The sequence below is a fragment of the Ornithodoros turicata genome, chromosome 5 (assembly GCF_037126465.1).
Source record: "Ornithodoros turicata isolate Travis chromosome 5, ASM3712646v1, whole genome shotgun sequence".
Classification (NCBI taxonomy): Eukaryota; Metazoa; Arthropoda; class Arachnida; order Ixodida; family Argasidae; genus Ornithodoros; species Ornithodoros turicata.
The window spans coordinates 20,079,394-20,102,097 of record NC_088205.1 but is presented as its reverse complement, the minus strand read 5'-3'; the positions used below and the strand labels follow the sequence as shown (position 1 = coordinate 20,102,097).

Below are 22,704 nucleotides of genomic sequence, written 5' to 3'. Positions count from 1 at the left end.
CCTGCTCTGTTACTATAGCTGGCCATGTTTATTGACATGAGCGAATATACCGCAGTTCTTGTACTCGTACCCACCGTTAACCATTGGTGCCTCCGACGGACAGAACGAATATTGCTTCAATTATGCTCCTCCCCGGGGTGGGTCCTGATCCCCCTGAATTTCTGTCGTCACCATTTGATCTTAAACAGTGTATGTGGCGTGCCTCTTAGACCGGGACCCCCTCAGAAAAATCCTGTACGGACACTATTCCACCCTCAGTAGTCGACAGCCCGAACAGGACAGGGCTGGCATGCGATGGGTAGTCAGGTCATGGCTGGTGTCCTCGCTTTCGGCTGAGTTCACTACTGGTCTTTCCGGTCGAAAGGCAGCCAGTGAGTGTCATGCTTCCTCACGATTAAAATCGATAAAACCCTCCGTGCGGGGACAAAGACACGGACGTAAGACGACGATACAGAACTCTGTACAGCAGACCGCTCGATCCCCCCCCCCCCTTCCAACCCCTCAACTACTTCCTCGTTGTCGTCGTAGCTAACGCGACGCAGCGCAGTGTTTTGCATTCTTTATAGCAACCGCAGTGAATGTTGTTCATAAGTCCGTCGTTTCTCTATTCCATGTGTGCACTCTAGAATATCTGACATCATCGGTGACGCCCTTCAATATGGTGACAGCGTTTGTGGAGCATTTAGAGATGAACCCGTCCCAGGTGGCCGTGCTTCGTGGTGGGCTGTTTCTACTTCAACATCGAACCTCCCCGCTAGCTTAAAACTACGCCGAAACGATGCAAGAAAGGACAACATTGAGAAACGTTCCTATATGGTCGGGACAAACATCGTTTCTCTTTCACGTTCTCCTTCGTGTTGTACCTGTTCCCCGCAAATTTCTCTGTATGCACCCTTATCTCATTGAGAAGCGCATACCTTATCTGCCCAAATACAACGACATAGCCGAGTAGATGCAGTATTGCATCGTTGGGCTGTTCAGTAACTGTCTGCCGGCGGTTTTCCAGGAGACTTTCCAAACGGCAAACATCCCCCTGAAGCCGACCCTAAACTAGTGATGCAAAACTATCGATAGCACTATCGATAGTCTTATGACAATCCCTGAATGCCTCACTCCTACAGGTTTTACAATACAACTCGGAGCAGCTTTCCCTCCAACGCTGACCATGAGCCTCTCCTGCCGCTCAAACCGCCGCAAGGTCACGTGATACTCTCTTCATTGGATTAACTGTCATTGCAGTCTGACGAGTGCGTACGTATGATTTTATGATGAGCATCTTCTTTCGCTGGTTGCAGTGCAGCATTCATACATTACAGCTATAAAGAAACAACTTGTGTCACACGTGATTCTGTTTTCGTCGTCATTGTGCCAGTGCGAAAACGAAGACGGGATCGAAAACATCGATAATGACAACCGAATCTAGCTATCGACGGTAAAGAAAAACAAAAGAACGGTACTATTGATAGCCATATCCTAATAATGTCAATAGTTTTCCAACACTATCGATAGATTTTTGACACTATCGATAGTGAATTTATGGATAGTTTTGCATGACTAATAAACGCATACTCCCACCCCTTCCTGTTGTCCTTTTGGTGCACACACGGACTCAAAAATTTAGTCTGCTCTCTTCGTTGGAGAGGTTCACGAGGTCTGGGCCGCAGATCTTACTTGATGACTTTTAGTTTAACTTATTTACTTTAGCAGTTAGTTAATTAGTAATTTAGAAATTTAATTAATCACATACCAAACCATAACGCCAAAACATGACATGTTATTTCTTAAGTGGCACAAATGATCGAAAAGACGTAGAAAAAATCCGTGCCCTGTTTATTTACTATGATATCAGGCAGCCTCGTTAGCCGCGCGGCCATATTTTGTTGTCTGTATATTTTGTTATTTTATTTATTTCCGTGTGAGCGCCGCGAAGCAACTGTGGCTATGAGCGGCTTACAGACGTGGACAGATGGAGAGAGGACAGCAGGAAGGAGTGGGGGACAGGGGGGTTAGTATGCGTCCTGGGCCGACTTACTTCAAGGGGAACTGTGCCGATTTAGTCTGGAAAGTTTCGGAACACCCAGAGAAAACCTCAGACAGCACAGCCGATGACAGGATTCGAACCCTTGTCACCTCTCAGTCTCGGCGTGGAAAGCGATCATCTTAACCACTATGCCACAGGAGCTTATATATTTTGTTGTCTGTGGTTAATACCGATGGAGTGCATTTCATCGGTTGGGGTCAAAATGGTGGGGAAATAGGTTGGGTTCCAGTTGTCGATCCAGACACGGTTCAATCCCCTGGTCGTTCTACCGACAACAAGAAAAAGGAAAAATAGCAGTGGAAAAAACATGCTGTATTATGTCGGTATTATGTCTGTCCCTTACGTACCATGTCGAATGTGTTAAAATTTCTTATACTTATGTGAGTCTCGGTAACTATTTCCAAAAGTATGTGCCGTGGTAAGGGCCGCATTTTATGTATTTATTTTTTAAGTTTCAAAATTGGGGGCCCCGAGCGCCTTGGGGCCGCAAAGATATATCGTCCTCGCCAGTGTGCATGCCCGGAACACAAACCGTGCGCCTTGGGTTTTGAGCGTGGACGCTATTTTTCGACATAGCGTGGGGTGCCAAAGATGGCTTTCAAAGATCACTCTCGCGGCTGGCGAGAACCCGCGGCGCCGTGTCGTCTGCAATCGGCCGAAAACATTGGGAGCAGCAACAATAACAACAAAAAGTTATATTTTACGATAGCGATTTTCTTGTGAATGCAAGAAAGGGGAATTATCTATGTAAGTCTGTTGTTCGCCGCGACGGGCGCTGTGAGCGGAGAGAGGTAGCTTGCGCTTTTGGTGCCCTATTATTTTGCATATCCTTAGCCGTCTTGCGCATCACGTGCGCTTTGCTGTCATGGCTGTCATGCGCCGGAAAAAAATGCACATGTCTCTATAGGCGGAAGCTACGCTGTTGGATCCCGTGAGGGATATCGTATTCGTTTGGCTGCACTTACGTACATCCTGGCCTGGCGAGGTGGTTCAGGTTTCGTCCACGAGGGATTCCGCATGTGAAGGTTGCGGCGGAATTCTCACATATCAAAGGATGACGTTGGGGGCCCAGACTAGAGTTGCTCGACGAGATGAGCAAAAATCGTTGATCGACACGTTCTTGGGCTTTGGGTTCTAATTTTCTTCGGCTGTGTGGTTTGCGACGTTTCGGAATGGTACTCATCTTGTACAAGGTACGCTTTGTCACAGGAAAATGTTTGATGTTGTTATAGATTGTTTGTTCAATTTCTTGTATAATGGTGCCCGGGGAGTAAGGCAACGGCACAGGTGCAATGACAAAATGCAGTCCCAGCAGGAATTGTATTTCCCCATTTGACTGTTAATTGGAAGCTTTTGTTTTGCACTTAAGTGACACAGTGCACAAAGTCTGTTGCAGATAAACGACGTTTTCGTCTTCGAAAAGTCCGTATTAAAGTCAGACTAAACAGAGAGACGTATTAGAAGTGGAAAACAAATTACCCGCGGGTAGCAAGAATAGAGTAAATCGCAAACAAGCAGTTCAATAAGTGAACAAGGAAGAAACTATTTCTTGGCCTGTGCGAATGTTCGACTTTTTCGAATACCGAAGCCATTAGTTTTATATTCGATTCCATTTCGGAATCGAATGCGGAATTTTATATTCGAATCGAGTCGATGTTTCTTCCAAGTCGAATATGTTGTAATATCTCCGAAGCTGCCCACGTAAGGCCGTCAGAAGAAGAAGAAAAACAAAGTGAGCGCTACTTCATATTCTGATCGTGTCTATGAATATCGCGCATACATGCAGTACACATGTTTATATCATGTTCTACATGTGTATCCGGTTCGGTTATACATCTATTCCAGTGCTTCTCAAAAACTGCGGGTCATGACCCCCAAATGGGTCAGGCGCCTTTTTCTGGTGGTCATGGAGGGTCCAAGCAGACATGCAATATGCCTTGAGCCACACAGACCAACGTATTGATTTGCTTGTATCAAGAAAGCAAATATGCCCTTCTCATTAAAATACACGATTAAATCAATCCTTGTTAAAAAACATTAATAAGCATCTTCCGTAGCTGTGGTTAACGTCTCTTAAATAAATTGCAATGTAAATGCATCTGCGTCGTTGCAAAAAGTAAATCTTTGGAAGGCTTATGAAGGTGTGGGGCATGGTAGGTTTGGTACTACTCAAAGAGGTTACGTACTGGAAAAGTTTGAGAAACACTGAAACTCTTCGTATTCGCTTTGGCTGTGTGCTTCCGTTTTAAAATGATTATTCGCACATGGCAGTTACTTTAAAATTGGGTTTCATACACTGGCTGTTCTTCTTACAAGAAACTACTATGCTAAAAAATATTTCCTGAGCTGCGTTCATTAATTGAACTTGTCGAATTGTCGAACTTGGCTTGCGATAACCAGAGGATAGAGAGGTAGCAAGCGAGCTGGTGGTATAGATCTATAACTTAAAAACCCGAGACTAGGGGACAAAACAAAAAAAAAAACGACAACACAGACGGGGTCTCAATAGGTAGTTCTCTTGCTTGATGACAATACACTGCTTGTTTTTCTAAAATCATTATGCAAATGAGTCGAAACCCAAACTACGCACTACTCGCGCGCAGAAAGAACCGCAGGCAGTCCACGTGAGAGGGCCACGTGCTTTGGAGCAATGGAGCTAATTGGAGTATAGGCGCTAATCTGTTGGCCAGATAGACCGCATGTGTTGGCGCAGTTCCATTAGAAGTCTGCCCAGGACGCACACTTCGCCAGAGCGTTATTCGTGACGTTGCCCACCTCTGTGAGGCCGACAACGGCGAGCTTTTTGATTAACACCAGCACCGCTCTCCGACACAGGTAAGGTGAAGGTCGCGTCGTTTCTGCGCTCGAAAAGCGCGTATAGTTCTAGTTTCGGATCGTTTGCATAGCGAAATTTGACCATTTCTATCTCAAAGTAAGTTCGCTTCACAGAGTGTTTAATAAGGACGGTGGATTAGAATAATGGCTGGCTCCAATTCTGTTATCTCGCGTTTCCCAGAAAACATCTGTAGCGGAAGACCAGGAAGACTGGGCCGAACTGCCCGTGCCGGCACGGGCAGTTCGGCCCAGTCTTCCTGGTCTTCCGCTACACATCCAACTAGTAAGTTAAGTAATTAATTTTAGCTAATTACTCGTCCAGTGGTTGTATACGCTGTCCTACAGTGTGTCCGCCTGGCCGTATAACCCACTGTCGAAAAGTTCTCGTTGCTCTAGTAGCCTTTTGATAAAAAAATCTGTCCTGATTTAAAAAAGAAACAGTTGTTATAAAACAAATGTTACAAATGTTATTCAGAATGTTTTTTTTTTCTATTCGTGAAAGATCTTTTGTTGAAAAAGCAATGAATACAGCATAAAAGCCGTTTTTTGCAGGTGAGCTATACGGGTAGGCCGACACTATCTCGAGGAGAGTATGCAATTATTAGATTACCTAGATTACCTAGATTACCTAGATTACCTAGATTACCTAGATGACCTATTAGATTACTAATTACCTTTTCGTCATGTTAATTTGTTAATTCTTTAAATAGGGGATTTCGGGCAAAGGTGAGACAGCAGAATGAGATATAATCGTCGTTGAAAGACATTATGTTTTTTTTTAAATCCTGAAAGTAGCAGACACGCGTTGAAAGCATCGGCGACTTTTGCTATGCAAATAAACCAAAACAGGGTCAGCAGATCAGCCCGTACTCCAATCATCGTCATCGTTCCAAAGCCCGTGACCCTCTGATGTGATGAGCGCTGTCCTTCCTGCGTTCCTGATGGGCGCGGTTTCGGCCCATCTGTATAGGGTGTTTTCACATGATGTCAAACGAACCCGTTTGGCCAGCATGGTGGTGGTCACTTTTTCGGCGCAGCTGCCTAGATCATCTAGAATTTGCTCAAAAACGAAGCCTTGAGAGGTGTTTTGAAATCCGGTCGCGTCCGTACCCTTCTTTTATCCCGAAGACGCTTCGTCATTGTCGTTCTCACATTTTCTTTTATGAAAACTATGGCTGTCGCATCGAAAAATAGCGCAATTTCTGCTATTGGTCAATCTTTCAATGCCGCTAGCACGAAAAGTGACCATCAGTGGGAGGAGCTCATGAGCATGCCACGTCACTGCTACGTCACAATGTGACGTAGTTCATAGCTTCCTTATGTTCAGCGATAATTTCAATGCAGGTGTTCGTTTCAGAATTTAAAAAAAATAGAATGGCTTTCAACGGGGATTGCCTCCCATTCTGCAGTATCTCTTTTGCTAGAACGCCCCAAAGAGTTAATGAATGAATGTTACGTAATTATTCATTCAGTAGTTGCACACTGTCTTAGAGTGATGTCCTGCTGGTCGTATAACCGGCGTGCAAAAACTATCTATGCTGCTTGCATTGTTTTTTTTTATAACAAATTCTGGAACGAATAAAAATACACACTTAAAACAAGATAAGAGCACTGCCATAAGTGGCTAAAAGGTGGCCCTGCTAGCGGCACACAAAGCCAGAGTGCCTCCAAGAGGTCTATGACCGTCTGTGGAGCTGTCCATCAGGAATCACCATGCCAAATACTATTTTCGCTGTGCGGCGTATATGTAGTCACTGCGCAATCGATTTTCACAGTCTGTGGAAGCACCACCCTCGCGTGAAGTCGAAAAACCCTTTCTTCTTTGACAGCTGCGCTTGTATACGTCATGAGTCACATGCCAACGGAATAGACTACGTCATTCCCTCGTTCTCTGATACGCTCTTTCTACAGTGGCTAGAAGCCACTGTACTCTTTCTGAGGATTTTTGAAAGGTGTGTGTGCGCGCGTTGCAGGTGACGTGCGGCAGTTGTTCTTTTGCAGGATCTCAGTTGCAGGCGATTGGTTGTGCTGCAGTTTTGTTATGCTCCGTTAAATCATATGTAGTTGTTGACTGTAGTAATTGGCGCGATTGTGGTGCTCCAAATGCTGGGGGTGATTTTGACCTACAACTGTCAACTGCAATGCTGCAGATCTCAGAATTCGTTGCATAAAAAAAAAAAAAAAAAATGAAAGTCCAGTTTTAATTCGAGCGCGCGCAGTCGTCTTTATCTCGATTCAGAAAAATATGAACGCAGCTTTTTATACAGGAGATGAATGTGGTACGTAAGAGTGTGAAATCTGGCAAAAGCTACGACCAAGAATGAGATATCCATACCCGATAGCGACACTGGCGGCGGCAAACATGCCCGCTCGGGTATTGAGTCGACCAACCGAAACCAAAATCACCGCTTAGATCACTCTAGAAAATGTTCACCTACAAAAAAGCTTGCAATGTTCCACAAACCTCCATTTCTGTATGAACCACCGGTCCCATACGTACGGCAATCATTCGTTCTTGCGACGTGTTCCGATAAGAAATGCCCTAACGCGCTATGATGGGGACCATTCTTGCAACCATCACGTTTCTCCCGTAACGACCTTCGTGGCTTTTTTTTCTTTTCTTCTTCTCTCTTTTTTTTTTTTTTTTGCTGCGGTGACATTTCCCTACTTGCATACATTCTTATGTCCCACGTGTTCTGTGCAGGAAGATTGACTTTTCGCTGCAGTTCTCGTTCGTTCGCTTTTAGTTTTGACGTTGGCCTCCGTTTAGGCACAGGCCTCGGTCATAAATGTCGATACGTGAGAAAACAGGTCCGGAGTAGTGATTACGTAAATTATTTATTTGCTCGTAAGCTGCTGTGACCACAATGTGTCAAACAACGCTAAACCGTGCACTGCGTAACGAAGCCGAATAGCACATGATATTAACAAGTTCTGTAACAGTACGAATGTGGTAAAAAAAAGATGTGTGGTAGGAGGTATGGAGTAGTGACGGACAAAGTGTCTGTACATGATGGCAACTCTAGCTAAAACCTCTGTTATCATTGCGGCAGTAAAGTCAACTGAAATCAAGCTAGCTAAACTGAAAATCGGTATCTAGGATTACTAACGCGTTCGCATTGGAGTCCTCGGTACGCAATAATCGCGGCGTGGCCTGCCTGTAGCCACGACGCGGCGTGCATACGCGGTAAGTGGAGAGGGAAGGAGAGGGCGCGTGGAGAACGGCGACACTGACGCTGCGCACCAGCTAGTGCAGTTGTGGTGGTCACAGGTTCCGACGTGTCAGCGTGGTTGCGCCATGGGTTATGAAAGCTGTGCGTAGGAGCACCGGCGAAAGAAGGCAGAGGCTCCGGGACGGCGCCGCCAAGCTGAGTCGGAGGAAGCCCGAAAGGCTCGTATGGTTGTGAATGCTGTCTTGCGGTAGCGTTGTGTAGGGTCGTCTGAAGGGTTGTGTAACGTTTGCGAAGGGTCGTTGAAGGGATGTGTAGCGTTGTCAAGGGGAATTCCAAAGGGGTTTTCAAGTTTTAATGCCAACTCATTTGCGCCGGATCCATCAATGGATCGACCATGGTTTTTTCATCATAATGTACCAGCCTGTCTGCGGACCCCTTCTGTGGCTCGAATCCGCTCGTTTTGTTGTTAAAAGTTCTTTATTTAAACTGATAGTGGGCTGTTCAGATCCGCTCTCTACGGTGTGTACTCGTTGTGTATTGCGTTCCCGTAATCCCGTTACTTTGTACCAGACATTAGTCCTTCCTAAATTGGAATATGCGGCCTCCGTGTGGGATACTGATCATACCACCATTTCAAACTCCAGAGAAGCAGTACAAAACAGGGCAGCTCGATTCATATCTGGTAACTACAACCGCACCGGCAGTGTCACTGCTATGAAACATAACCTCAATCTCCCTCTACTTTGCGCTCGTCGAAAAATAACTCGTCTCTGTTTGTTTCACAAGATTTATTATCATAATATACACCTCACAAAATCGTTAATCCAACAGCCTTCATACATCTCAGCTCGTACTGATCACCCACAGAAAGTCAGCATTCCTTCATGCTCAACGAGATCATTTCACGATTCATTTCTTCCTCGTACATCATTGGAGTGGAACCGCCTTCCCGGTACCATCACCTCCATTACCCACGTCAAACAATTTAAGAAGTGTCTATGCGATTATTTCGATGTATAGCCATTTTTCATTCTACGTGTTGTACATTTCTGCTGTCACTTTTTTCTCCATTTGTTTACATATACATATCTGTGCAATTTGTGCAATAAGTGTAACTTTGTTCCTGTGGACCTAATTTGAAAATATTTTGTATGCTGCTGGTATTAACATCTTTTTTACAAATTATTAACCCACTCTCCTCTGTATTGCCTCACGGCCCTGAGGGTAAATAAATAAATAAATCAGCATTGCTGCTTCATTGGAGGCTTGGAGGCTTTCATTCATTGGAGGCTTTTGGGCAAAAGTGAGACAACAGGCAATCCTCGTCCAAAGTCATAGCTTTTAAATATCCTGAAGCGAGCACGTGGGCTACATTCCCAAATTTCCAGGCTAAGCAAATGAACCGAAACCAAAACCGCGCGCCTGAGGAGCACGTGACCTTGTCTGTCGGCGGATTATCTTGTTTCGTTTCAGAGTATGGTTGGTTTCCAGGGTAGGGTTGGTTTCCAGGGTATGGTTGGTTTTTGGGTGTGGTTGGTTTTTGGGTGTGGTTGGTTTCTGGGTATGGTTGGTTTCAGGGTTTGGTTGGTTTGGGTTACGGTTGGTCAGGGGTTGGTTTGGTTTCAGGGTTTCGTATCGTTTCAGAGCACTACCGAGCACTGTCCTCCCTGATGCGCGCGGCTTCGGCTCATTTGCATAGTGAAATTCGGCTATGGATATTTCAACGCACCTGCTCGATCGTTTCAGTAGACAGGTGAAAAATTCAGCGAACGCGCGCACAGGGAAATGTTGAGGGAAGAGTCGCAAGTCGACATTTGCAAACAAAGACTGCTCTTCTTCTGGGGGAAAAATCTTTGTTACTTTAATCTGTCTCTCCGCTTTTTATATTCTAATCTGTCTACTCTCGCTATAAATTTACCTCTCAGTGCATGTTTAGTTGATTCCCGTTTTATTTCTCTGTTTCGTGCGCTGCTCAGAACGAGCCGTTGGCAGGCACCCAGAGAAGAAATAGCATCAATCAATCAATCAATTAAAGCTAATTTTTACTGATTCGTATGGCACAAGCGAAACCAAAATGATAACGTGACGTAGAAATATAGCCCGTTTGCAGCCTTTCCGTTTACTAAGACCACTTTTGGACATAGTTCCTTGTTAACAATCATCACAGCGGGAGCCACATAAATTGCCGAATAGTTGGCTTTTTAGTGGTTAAAGCGATTGACCCGAAAAGCTACGCCCCGCAGCGTGCGGGTATTTAGCGGTCCTTTGGCTTGCAAACTTGGAATGCAAGTTAACTGCATAGCTCACTCTATCTTCATCATGAAGTTGACATGGATGCACATTTGATAAATTGGGGGCCTTTTTATGGGGTCGCAAAGAAGGAAAGGCGCCACTCTCGATGGTATAGAGAACTTCTTCTTGTCTTTCCAGAATGACCTTGAACAGGAGTTCCCTCGCGTGAGTTCTCAAGTGCCGTTGTCGCCACAAGGTCAAGATGAGGAGCGGGGCTCGGACGGGGAGTATGCGGAGCGTGGCACCTGGACCGGACGCTTCGATTTCATTCTCTCGTTGCTCGGTTATTCCGTCGGACTGGGAAACGTGTGGAGGTTTCCATACCTCGTCTACAGCAACGGAGGAGGTCAGTCACGTCACACCCGAGCTTCTTAACTTACGCGTAACATCTCTCATATTTCAATCTTGTACTTCTCGGTTTGCGTATGTAATAAAAAGACTAAGTGTCAAAGGTACACGCGCCATAAATTGTGACAAGTTACCATGAAGACTAAGGTTACGTCGAAAAGTCTGTTTTGTATGATATATAAATTATATATCATAAATAAATTATAAATTAATAATAATTATATAATAAATTATATAACATTGTACTAATTACTAATTAATCCGCGGGCAGTCTCTTGTGATCACATCTGCCCCCCTCCCGGCGTAAACCCACAAATGATTATTATCGTATAAGGGGGCGGTCCTTGAGGTCCGAGTGAGGTTATTTCCACACAACTGCAAATAGTAAATGTGTATGAATGCAAACGTGTGCAGAAATCACGGTACAATTAAAATGAACTGATGAGGACTTGGTTGTGCACACTGGAAGGTGCAACCAAAGAGAGGTCCAAGGATAAGCCGCATTATGATTTCTATTTCAGGCGCCTTCTTGATACCCTTCATCATCATGATGATCATGGCAGGACTCCCCCTCATGTTCATGGAGCTTTCCTTTGGTCAATACTCGAGCCTTGGTCCCATCGCAATTTTTGAGCGCTTCTGCCCTCTTTTTCAAGGTAAACTTTGAAGGTCACTTGATTTCAAGGTCATCTGTTACAGCTACAGTGTTTCTCAAATATCTGTAAGCTTGCTGAAAATGTTCCTGGTTCATTAGACAAATGTTTTGATATGAGCAGGGGATTTCCCAGCAACTGCTGCCCTCTAAGTTCATGATTAAAAACGCTAAAATCTGAAGACTGACGAAATACCGACGATACGCTCGGAGCGCTACGCGCCAAACATCTTACAACTCCCATAATTTTCTGCTATCAATATATTTTTTATGAATTTGCGTGGTAGTAGCTCGCTGCCACTGGTGTGTAGGGTTTCTCCCAGAAGATGAAAATCCTCCTTATACGTCCCTGGTATAGAAAAAAAAGCAAAAAACCTGCCGTAAAGCATCCTGAAGAAAAACACTGTCCCATTTTTGCCGTGGGTTTCCTTGTCGTTTCTATTGTCTCGATTCTACTGCCTTGATGGCATCCGTCGTATTTCTGTCTGTAGCATAGGCATTGAGTAAGAAAATCCCCATTGATTAGGCTTAAGAGGTACCGTTTAAGTGTACAGTGGTAAAAAGTGGTAGAAACAAAAGTTTACGGGGCACGCGTCTTGTTCATCGCAACGGGAGTGACACAGCTGAGTGGTGACAACCTTGTTCTCAAGTGTGGTTTTACAATGCGCCTATATGTCCATCCCAAGTGATACATTTTGTGAATCGGTTTGTCAGGTCTCGGGTACGGCATGGTCTTGGTCTCCGGCATCGTGATGCTCTATTATAATCTCATCATTGCGTGGACGATATTCTACATGTTTGCTTCCTTTTCGAAGAGTGTTCCCTGGGAAACCTGTGACCCCGAGTGGTGCACTGCAGGTGAGAGATACTTCCCCCTTAAAACCATTGTGCTCATGGCGGCATGGCGTCTTGTTGGCAATGGTTGTCAAGTGACTTTATTAGTACGTGATAATATCTGTCATAGGACACTAGTGATGTCACAAACGTGCCCAAGTAGAAATCCGAAAAAGTTGGACATTGTATTCGAAAAATTTGAAATAGTTCGCTGGGGATCAAGTGTAATGTGCACACGAGTCTCTGTCGTTCCCAGAAACGAACATTATGGTATGATGATATGATGCCTCCCATTCTGCAGTCTCCCTTTTGCTAGAACGCCCTAAAGAGTTAATGAATGAATGTTACGTAATTATTCATTCAGTAGTTGCACACTGTCTTAGAGTGATGTCCTGCTGGTCGTATAACCGGCGTGCAAAAACTAGCGTGTAAGGAAATTCATAGCATGTGAACTTGTGACATATGGTGATAGTGTTGGTGATATGATAAAGAGAAAAATGGTGACATGTGAATACTATACGTTTCGTAGCTTTCTAGCACATTACTAACAAAAAAATCTAGCTGACACCCGTACGTATTCACAGCATTCAATTTCAAACTCACAATCTCAAATAATGAATGTTGTATTTTTTTAGCTCTTGATTACAACGGTCTGCAAACGGGTACATCTCATTACGGCCGAAGTCTCATTGCGGACGAAAGTCTCATTGTAGACGAAAGTCCTTTAATCCCCAAGTGTCTCAATACGGCCAAGATCTCATTACGGTGGAAGGTAGTCTCATTTCGGCCGAAGATGTTTCATCACGGCCAAAAAGAGAAAAAGAAGCGTCCATCATATTAGCAATCCATGTGTTTTATGCTTCCCAAAGTGTGTCCGAGGCGGTGTGCCCAGTGTTGCCACACCTACAGATTTATCATGAGATCTACCTACTTTTTGGAAAACCTACAGATCTACAGACATTTCTGAAAATCTCATGATTTTTTGCTCCAAAGATGCTCCTACCATAACTGGCCTCCTGAACACAAAACGCATGTTGTTGGGTCAAGCTGCTTCGCCTTCGCCGTTGACTATAGTATGATCCGTCGATCACGAAACTGGTGTGGTTCGCCGGAGGAGAAGGATGTCTACAGGGACTGAACCATTGGCGATCCTCAACGCTAAATCAGTTTTCTTGAGTGTTTGTGTGCGCGTTATCAGTTTGCCTCACAGACTTGACATGACTGGTTTTAATTCGCGTCACCCATGTACGCCTTCATTATATTTGTGGAAATAACATATCGAGCTTTATTGTTTTTGTGGTCCCTTGCGATCGTCGCTCACCACTGTGATGGTGGAGCGAGCGAGAGAAATGTTCCTATACTACACGCGATACGCGGCGCCCCCGCCTTATCCTTGCATTGGAGCGCCACAGCTGATGTGGATACACATGTCAAAGTATTAAAATCTACATGCGGTGACTCTTTTCTCTTTCTTTTCTTCTTTTTTTTTTGTGTGTGTGTGAGATTGTAGCGGACTTAAGTATGCGACATCGCAAACCGAAACCGAAAGTTCCAACGCGTAATACCAGTGCCCTGCAGCAATAAATTCCGGCACTACAGACGTTACGACACTGCACGCGACACCCTCAAAGGACGCCTGACTGCTCTGGGACACACACACATAGACCTTCCTTTATTACATGGCCCTGTCCGACACTCCCGTCAGTGGCGCGTCACTCGAGCTTTCCTCGACTTTCTCCACACGACAAACCTCATGAACAAATTATGAGTGGACCTTTCATGTCATCTACACATCACGCCACCCTCATCAACTTATATTTGTTTTTACTTCACCTTTGTGATATATTTTGATTTAGGAATAGCAAGCCGACCTTCGGTCAGGCTGACCTTTCCGAAATAAACGTATATCCCCGCCCCCCCTCCGGCTGTGGTCTTCAGCAGTAGAACGAAATAAGCCTTTGCTCTTCGACTAATTTAGAGACGCAGGTAGACATTCCAGATTTGAAGCCAAAACGTTCATGAAACTTATTTTTGAGAGGCTACAGATTTTTAGCTCGATCTACCGATTTTTCGGACTCGGATCTACAGATATATATATATTTTTTTTACGTGTGGCAACACTGTAGCGCCCACGGCTTGTGTCACAGATGGTTCATGCACACAATGACACAAACACTATCACTATCAAACGCACAACACACACTATTTTGTGTGTGCAAATCAATGTTTGATGATGACCATAAGACATATGTTGTCAACAAGACCTTTTTTTTTTCATATATTCAAGACATATTCAATAAATTATGGACAACAATGACATTTACGTCATAATGATGCAGTTGCATAGCTAGAAAAATATTTCAGGAGGTGTTTTATGAGGCTTTACATGGGGTGGAGGAGTCCCCCTCGTTCATTTTTGGGGGTCACTACATTAGTGCTTATGCCACTGCACTGATGTCACAATGTTATAAGCGTGTGTCACTCTGGGCATTCGGAATTACTCTAAGCTACAATATGTAAATTCAGAATGATGATGTATCAGAAGGGTAAGCAGCAGGTGTTACCTGCAGGCTTCATGTTGAAACACGTGTGCGCAAAGCACTTCCGCCGTGGGCGACGCAGGACATACACGCAGGACAATTGCGGGCACATGGGGCAGTGGCAGCAACCTGAAAACGATACATTTTCTCGTTATATATGAGTAATCAAAAATATACCTTCCGACATGTTTGGTTTTGTCGTTTGTAGGAAGCGCTAGTAGGGGAACAGCGCTTGGTTGGTCACATGCAGGCTACAACGCGAGAGATGCCGATATTCCGATTAGAGCACTGCACGGGCCAAATTTTCAGGCCCGTGCCCAGCCCAGGCCCGACGTCTTCTATAGATTTCCAGCCCGGGCACGGCCCGAGCCCGACTCCGCCGGCCCGGGCCCAGCCCGTACCCGACTCTTTCCAGGCTCAGGCCCGGTCCAAGCCCGCCTCTGCTCTGTGTGTTCTCAAGGCTCGGAGGCGTATTTAGATTTACTAAAGAGCACAAATGGTACTGTGGTACTGTGATGTTACATGTAAGGTTTGTCTGCACAGTGTGGTGACATGTTGCACATGCCGCAGGGTCGGAATGCGGATAATTTGGACCACCTGGGGTTCTTTTGACGTGCGCTATGCTCTGGTCTCTGCTCTGGTCTCCCTTCAAATCCGCGTATTGAAAGAAGGAAAAGGACCCAGCTAATTGGTGGAGAGTGAGGATGTACGCTCTGTGTTTTACAGGATGTGTTTCTCTGCCGGCAAGCCGCTGTGTGCTTCGTGCTTGCTTGCTAGGGAAAGCAGCGCGCAGTGGCGCGTGGGCGATATGTATGTACCTTGTGGATCAAGAGAGACTCATTTCCGCTCTATTGCGCATGCACCGGTGTTATTCCCCCTTCTTGAACACTCACGCGAACGAAATATGTCAGAACACCTAACTAACCCTCGTGCCGGACTTGCTCAGCGCGCCCGCCACACCAAACGTCCGCAAATGTGTGCACGTGTTAAATCCAGACCCATTACACGAAATAAGCATGATCACATATAATAAAGAGATAGTTCTCAGATGAGAATACCATGATACACCATACCCAATGAAAAAAAAAAAAAGGTGACATTAAAATCGAGCTGTCCAGTCTCGCCAAATATGTTCGCGTACATGCCCGACCATGGTCGGCGTTGTCAAGCCCGTACCCGGCCCGGGCCCTGTGGATGAAACCCGAGCCCGGCCCAGGCCCGCATAAAAAACGCAAAGCCCGGCCCGGCCCGGCCCGCGGGCCAGGCAGGGCACGGGCTTTCGGGTACGCCCGGGCCCGTGCAGTGCTCTTATTCCGATTACGCGATCAAAATTAAAGTCTAGAACCATGCACACTTCCCCATGCAAATACTTCCTCAGCATCGTGAGACACCATACCCATGTATCCACGTACAGTGTAATGTGAAATGATGTGCAGGAAAGAAAAAGATGCCAACATGCCTGTAATCCAGTGTCTCATATATAAGATTGCTTCGATTTTCTGGCAGCTACCATGAAGTGCAATGCACGATTCACAAGTTTCGTTTCGCCATCCTCATTGCTGCCCATTTCGCAAACGTCACGCAATCCCACGTGACCTCCTTTTGATCAGGAGAATTGCTCGCGTCATGGACATATATGTTCATCTCAGCGCTAATCACGTTTTGCATGCTATAGAAGGAGGGGGATCAATACTCTTCCTTTCGTGTTTTGATATCTCGTTGTTTTGCTACTCTCACTTCGGATCGTGTCTAGCAACGTTGGGTATCTCGTTTCTTGTGTTTATGTATCGATTTGTGGTGCTGTAACGTGCAAATTAGCGGACTTTAGCGGCCCTTTATTTTCCGTCGCTGTCTTTGGAGCAGCGCGTGTTGTTCCGGTGAAAATTGAGTTGAATGGGGGGGGGGGATATATTTATTAGACGAAAGGGGAAAAAAAACGGGGGAAAGGTCAGCTAAACGTGAGTTGAATGAAACGTCACGGTCCCAACGTATGTCTCGCAGCGTTGACCAAGGCCAAGTCAACCTAGAATTCTGGTGAGTTATGCTTTCGTAAACTGTCTGGCTTAGCAGTGTGCTATCCACACATAGTTGCATTCTCACGAGTAATTTGACTGAATCAAAACAGCCGAAGTGTCTGTAATAGATCTAGCTCGGTATCTCTTCGTAGATTTGCGCCGTTTGTAGTTGGTTGCGCGTTTTGGAACAACAAATTTCTTCGAAGTTAAGATGTTAAGATACCGACAATGCATCACCGTACAGCAGCATTTATCATTGTGAGCCATATTTTCATATACAGGTTACAATGCACATTTTGACTTTTGGCCGTGATGAGACCTCTTCAGCCGTATTGAGACTTTGGCCGTAACGAGACACTTTGGGATTAAAGGATCACTGGCCGTATTGAGACATTCGGCCGTAATGAGATACAATCTGCAAACGTTTTGCGAACCTGGGCGAAGTTTTCGAAGTTCGTTGACCCGCATGAACTGCTCGTTCTATGAAAAGGCCCTGACATTATATAGCGCTTGCTGGAATTTGTTGTGAGAAAATTTCATGTCACGTTGGATCGGAGATTTTCCCGATTTCTCCCCGAATCGTCACCATCCTCAAAGTGATTCACCCGATTTCTCCCGGTCTTCTATCGCGCGGCCTGAAAGGTCCCAAGAAAAAGGTGTGCCGATGTTCCACACTTAGTTCGCTTGTCCGACGCATTGGGCGCTCTCTACATGACCCAGAAGGTCGTTAGGCAGAGCGCGATTCGCAACGGGAAATACGAGTAGTTATAATGTACACCTTGCAACTTCTCCTTTAAGTGGTTCCAAGCATTGTGTGCACCACTCATGCTGCTGCGAATGAACATCGTATACCTACTAAAATTTGAGTCTGAATGCAAATTCGGACGTTCTGAACGTTCTGCAACAGCGGATGGTCATAGCAGACGACGATAACCGTCGTCATCACACATGTTATATGCTCGTATATGAACAGCCACATATGTTCCAGTTATTGCTAAGATTGATTTATATATATATATATATATATGCGCTCCATGGTGTATCATCAGATTCTACACTTATTGTCATATTCATCCAGCGACCATTCTGGCTGGGCTGTATAACGAGAGCCAGTGCGGTAAGCAAGCAAACCAAGTTTTCTATAGGGTTTATTCACATGGCGTCATCCGCAAGAGAGCGCCACTGTCGCCAGCAGATTTGCCACCATAATATAGGTCCAAGTTTTGACCGTCCAGGCCTTCACCGTATCGCATTCACCGTACATTTGGTTTTTCTATGTTGTTGTACTGCGTGAATATTATTTGTACTCTAATCCAAGTCATTTTCATGTTTTCAACCTAATAGTCCTTTAAATAGCATACGGCAGCGAACGAAAACCAGAACCAAACTTAGAGGGACGCACATCATGGCGGCGATTTCGCCCTTTCTAGAGTCACTAGTGCCCTCTGATGGGGTGACGTCAATGAAAAAAAACTATAGGAGCATCGTGAAGCCTTCAGGCCTGATGATGTATTATGTGGACAATGGGGTGACATAAATCCGCCATCTTTGCATAAAGCACCCTCAAGCGGGTGCTTTTTGCGAAACTGCCACCTTGTCCTGGTCGCACGTCATAGAAAACTCCATTTGAGGTCTTGCGACTTCGTTTACATGTCGTTTTGCCGCTTACCGACATAGCAAAGAGATGAACGCATTTTGCCAGCGTAAACTACGCGGAGCTTCTTCCGCAACATGCTAGTCAATTTCTCTCTAGTTTAGTGCATCTTATCTGCTCAGTGAGTCTTAACGCGCGGTCGTCATCACATCTTTTGAAGTCGATAACAGTGCGAGGCCTTATGTGCAAAACTGTGCGTTTTACTGCGAGATTATCGGATAAAAATAATTACCGTGGTCGAAAGATATCCAAAACGTCGCGCAGAAACAACAACCGCATTGTTTACCAACGGTTTGGCCGCCAATCACGGGCGCGTGCTTTGACGTTTGCTGTGACCAGGACCTGTCCAGGATGCATTGCGTGTTCTCAGCACGCTTTCGTCTACGGAGCCAGCGTCTCCTCTACTACTGAGTGCCTGTTCATTGGCAGATGCGCCGAGTCGCTTCCCTCTCCCGCGGAGGGCGCGTGGAGAGCGCCACTTCCCTGTACCCTTTGTCGTCTGCTATGCGCTCTCGTCTGATTGCGATAAGCGCGGTTTCGAACTTTTCGAAAAATGCCGTACTGCCTTGTGCCATTTTGTACTTCTGGGACCAAGAAAAAGGAGCCAGGGGTATCGTTTCACGAGCTGCCTGCGGATCTCTCGTTACGAGAGGAGTGCACGAACACGCGCGGCAGGTGACGTCAGCGCACATCAGACCTGGGTGTAGGGTAGTGGCGCCGTCAAACTAGAGAACGTGAACTAATACGCATGCGCAGTACAGCACCTCTGACCCAATGGAGAGGCATTCAGTAATAGAGGAGGCGCTGACGGAACAATACACTGGATGCCACTCCTGTGTATATGGAGGCCCCGACTGAGGATAAGACGCCGCGTGGTTTTTGCAACCCCCCTCCGACAGATCAAGAACTGTCCACCTATATGTTAACGCGATTTTATACCCGGATCCACGTGAATTTGATGTTATAGTTCTCCGCCTGATGTTTACCCCCGAATTTCACGAAAGATATTCACCGAAAACCTCATACCATAATTGTACCATGTTGAACAAGGTCGCGCCCGAAAGCCACGGTCTTGAGGGGATTACGATATGGTTCCTTAAAGGGGCGCGACCCTCGGTTCTGCTTTTCTTTCAATGGGAGGCAGCGAACAAGTGCCCGTTCGTGGAATCTAGCCCTCTCCTTCCGATGGGTTTCGGTTTCAGTCCGTCTACCAATGTCATGATCACGTTTCTCTGGTAGAGATCTATTCGAACACTTTGCATCTTACTCCCTGTGGGCGCACAATGGTTCAGCTTCATTTCAATGGCAGCGGTTCTTACTTCCTGAATAAAATACTGTCATTGATTCAATATCACGTTTTGTGGCAAAACATGCCATGAAGGAACCGGAGAGAAAGTAAGAAAATATGTGGGCGTGAGTGAAAAGCGAGTTAAAAGTAACTTGGAACTTAACTTAACTTAACTTTGGCAAAGTTACCTGAAAAAGGAACGAGTTCCTCTGAAAGTTACCACGGCGCGAAAGTACCGAGTTAAGTTACAAGTTACCAATAAAAGGAACTTAGTTACAGTAACGAGTTACCTCGAACTCTGCAATTTGCCGTTAAAATGTATAGTTGAAAAAGCGATGATGTGGGTGGCGGGTCAGGCTGATAAATCTAGACCTGTGTGCTCTACGATATGTATGAAGTCTCAGTGTTATCTGCATCAAGAAACTGATGTAGACGATTTTAATCATACATACATACAAGTGATTGTCAGTGTAGTTGAACCCAGTTTAGCTAGCCTTTAGAAAAAATTTTATTGGATGTCTAATTAAATGTAATTGCATTATCACATCACATCACATCGCACTCATCAGACATTCTATAGATTTTCTCTAACAAGTTTGTTGACACACAAGTGGAACTGCACACTCTCAAAGATGAACTTCACCGCATAGCACGCTACTAGCCAACTATCATCCCTAGTGACATCGCTGTCGCGCCTGATCTGCTCAAAACAGGAGGCGTATGCCTTTTTGTACCAATTACGTACTTCATAAGAGGTATAAAAAAGGCGTACCCCTCCCGTTTTCAACAAATCAGGGGAGAGACTGATGTCATTGGGGATGATGATTGGCTAGCAGCGTGCTATGCGATGAAGTTCATTTTTAAGAGCCCTTTCACCATCACCACCACCACCACCATCATTTTTAAGAGTGCAGTTTCTTTCGGCCCAGGCTAGAGTCACTGAATAGCTTCAGTGGTTCTATAGCCCAGACAAAACGATCGTATGCTCCGGCAAACTCTTCACATCGCGAGTTGCAGCGCTGACCGTAACAGCAGGTGCAATTTCGTTTATAGGGCATTGACCCATTGTCGTCGAGGAAGGCTCAAAAGCGTGAACGATTAAAGAGAAAGAACGAACGTCTACACACGGGATCCGTCATTAACATAGCAGACGAACTTAACGGAGCCAATAGTGTATCCCCAAGAGAGCACTGCACGGGCCCGGGCTTACCCGAAAGCCCGAGCCCAACACGCGGGCCGGGCCGGGCTTTGCGTTTTTATGCGGGCTTGGGCCGGGCTCGGGTTTCAGCCACAGGGCCCGGGCCGGGTACCGGCTTGACAACGCCGGCCATGGTCGTGCATGTACGCGAACATATTACACGAGACTGGACAGTTGAATTTTCATGTCACTTTTGTTTACATTGGGTATGGGATATCATTGCATTCTCATCTGAGAGCTATCACATTTTATATGTGATCATGCTTATTTCGTGTAATGGGACTGGATTTCACAGGTGCACTCACACACATTTGGGGACGATTGGTGTGTCGGGCGCGCTGACATGTTTGCACACAAGACGAAAGGAGTTGGGCGATTTGGGCAACAGAAGGAGCGTCCTTCGCTTCACCAAAGCCAGAGAGGAGGAGCCGCGTACTATGTCTGCACACGACACCGCTCTCTCCGTGAAGCAGAGTGAGACGCTGATCAAGGCGGTCACCACCCAAGCAAGCAAGCACCAAGCACAGAGCGGCTTGCAGGCAGAGAAACACAGCCGCTCCGTTCGAGTGTACCTCATCGCTCTCTACCAATTAGCTGCGTCCTTTTCCTCGCTGCGCTGTGCTCTCTAGTAAATCTAAATACGCCTCCGGCCCTCGAGAGCACATAGAGCAGAGGCGGGCTGAGACCGGGCCTGAGCATGGAAACAGTCGGGTACAGGCTGGGCCCGGGCCGGCGGAGTCGCGCCTGGGCCGGGCCCGGACTGAAAATCTATAGAAGACGTCGGGCCCGGGCCGGGTGCGGGCCGTAGCAGCCAGGCCAGGCCAGGGCCGGGCTCGGGCCTGAAAATTAGGCCCGTGCAGCGCTCTAATCCCCACACGAGGCCCCCTTGCGTAGAACTTGCAGTTGTACATAAGTTGCAGTACTCCGAAGCTATTCAGTGACTCTACTCTTTGGTATAGAAGTAATGTCTTGCATGATTGCCCGCTTTTGCCTCACTGCTCAAACTCTGTCTATTTCAGCGTGCTACCAATACGAGGATGCAGACGCATGCACCAAGCAGAACGGCTCATACTACAACCAGACGTGTTTTAATCAAACCATGGCACAAGCGCTCAACCTCCCAGAGCTCGTCAAAAACATGACAAAGAGAACTCCTTCTGCAGAATACTTCAGGTGACTGGAATTATTTCTCGGTAGGGTTTTTTTCTTCGCCAATCGGCTTTCACCTACTATCAAAGAAGCCGAAGTATTTACAAGTAGTGCAATCCTGATGCGTTTAAGGTTGTATAGCGTGTTATAGGGTGTTGTAGACGTTGTATAGCGCCAATTATAAATGGCTCTTTGATAAGCTTTCTTATTTAACCCGCAGTTATGATACTATATTTATCTAAATCTATCCATCTCTGACTATCTTCACCCTCAGATGTATTAATCACAATTCAGGAAATCTGTTTCTTTATTTTTTTATTTTTCAGTTCTTGTCTTAGCAAGGCTCTAGACTCTAGGTAACCTTTTTGGAGCCTTGGTACGTACCATAATTTAACGTGGAACACCCTGCTCTGAAGCCATAGAAGGGGCGGGGGGGGGGGGTTCGATAGAACTTGCTTCCACTCTCTCGTTTTCTAGTGGAATGGAAGTTTCGCGAGTGGACATGACGTCACATAAGATGCTTTGTATAGCCATGTCCTTGCATTGGACTTTTTTTCTTTTTTCAGCAGATAGTCTGTGGCTATAGACACAAAATGAAATTACAGTAATTCTATTACAGCCCCACGTAATATCTGCTTTAGCGTTCTGAATCTCGATTATCTACTCCTTGCCATGCTTCTAATTA

The 22,704-nt window shown here is 45.8% G+C and overlaps 1 protein-coding gene across 5 annotated transcripts in view; it reads left to right on the top strand.

Annotated features, from left to right (window-relative positions):
* The window catches only part of LOC135394174 (sodium- and chloride-dependent glycine transporter 2-like), a 97,513-nt gene that overhangs the window by 57,251 nt on the left and 17,558 nt on the right, over positions 1 to 22,704 (top strand). For 4 of the 5 annotated variants that reach the window (XM_064624758.1, XM_064624756.1, XM_064624755.1 and 1 more), the window contains exons 2-5: positions 10,480 to 10,687; positions 11,211 to 11,345; positions 12,056 to 12,199; positions 21,890 to 22,043. In XM_064624758.1, coding sequence (XP_064480828.1) covers positions 10,480 to 10,687; positions 11,211 to 11,345; positions 12,056 to 12,199; positions 21,890 to 22,043 — 641 coding nt within the window. Of the gene's footprint in view, positions 1 to 3,167; positions 3,235 to 10,479; positions 10,688 to 11,210; positions 11,346 to 12,055; positions 12,200 to 21,889; positions 22,044 to 22,704 lie in introns of those variants that run through there. The other variant, XM_064624759.1, reaches the window with a different exon arrangement.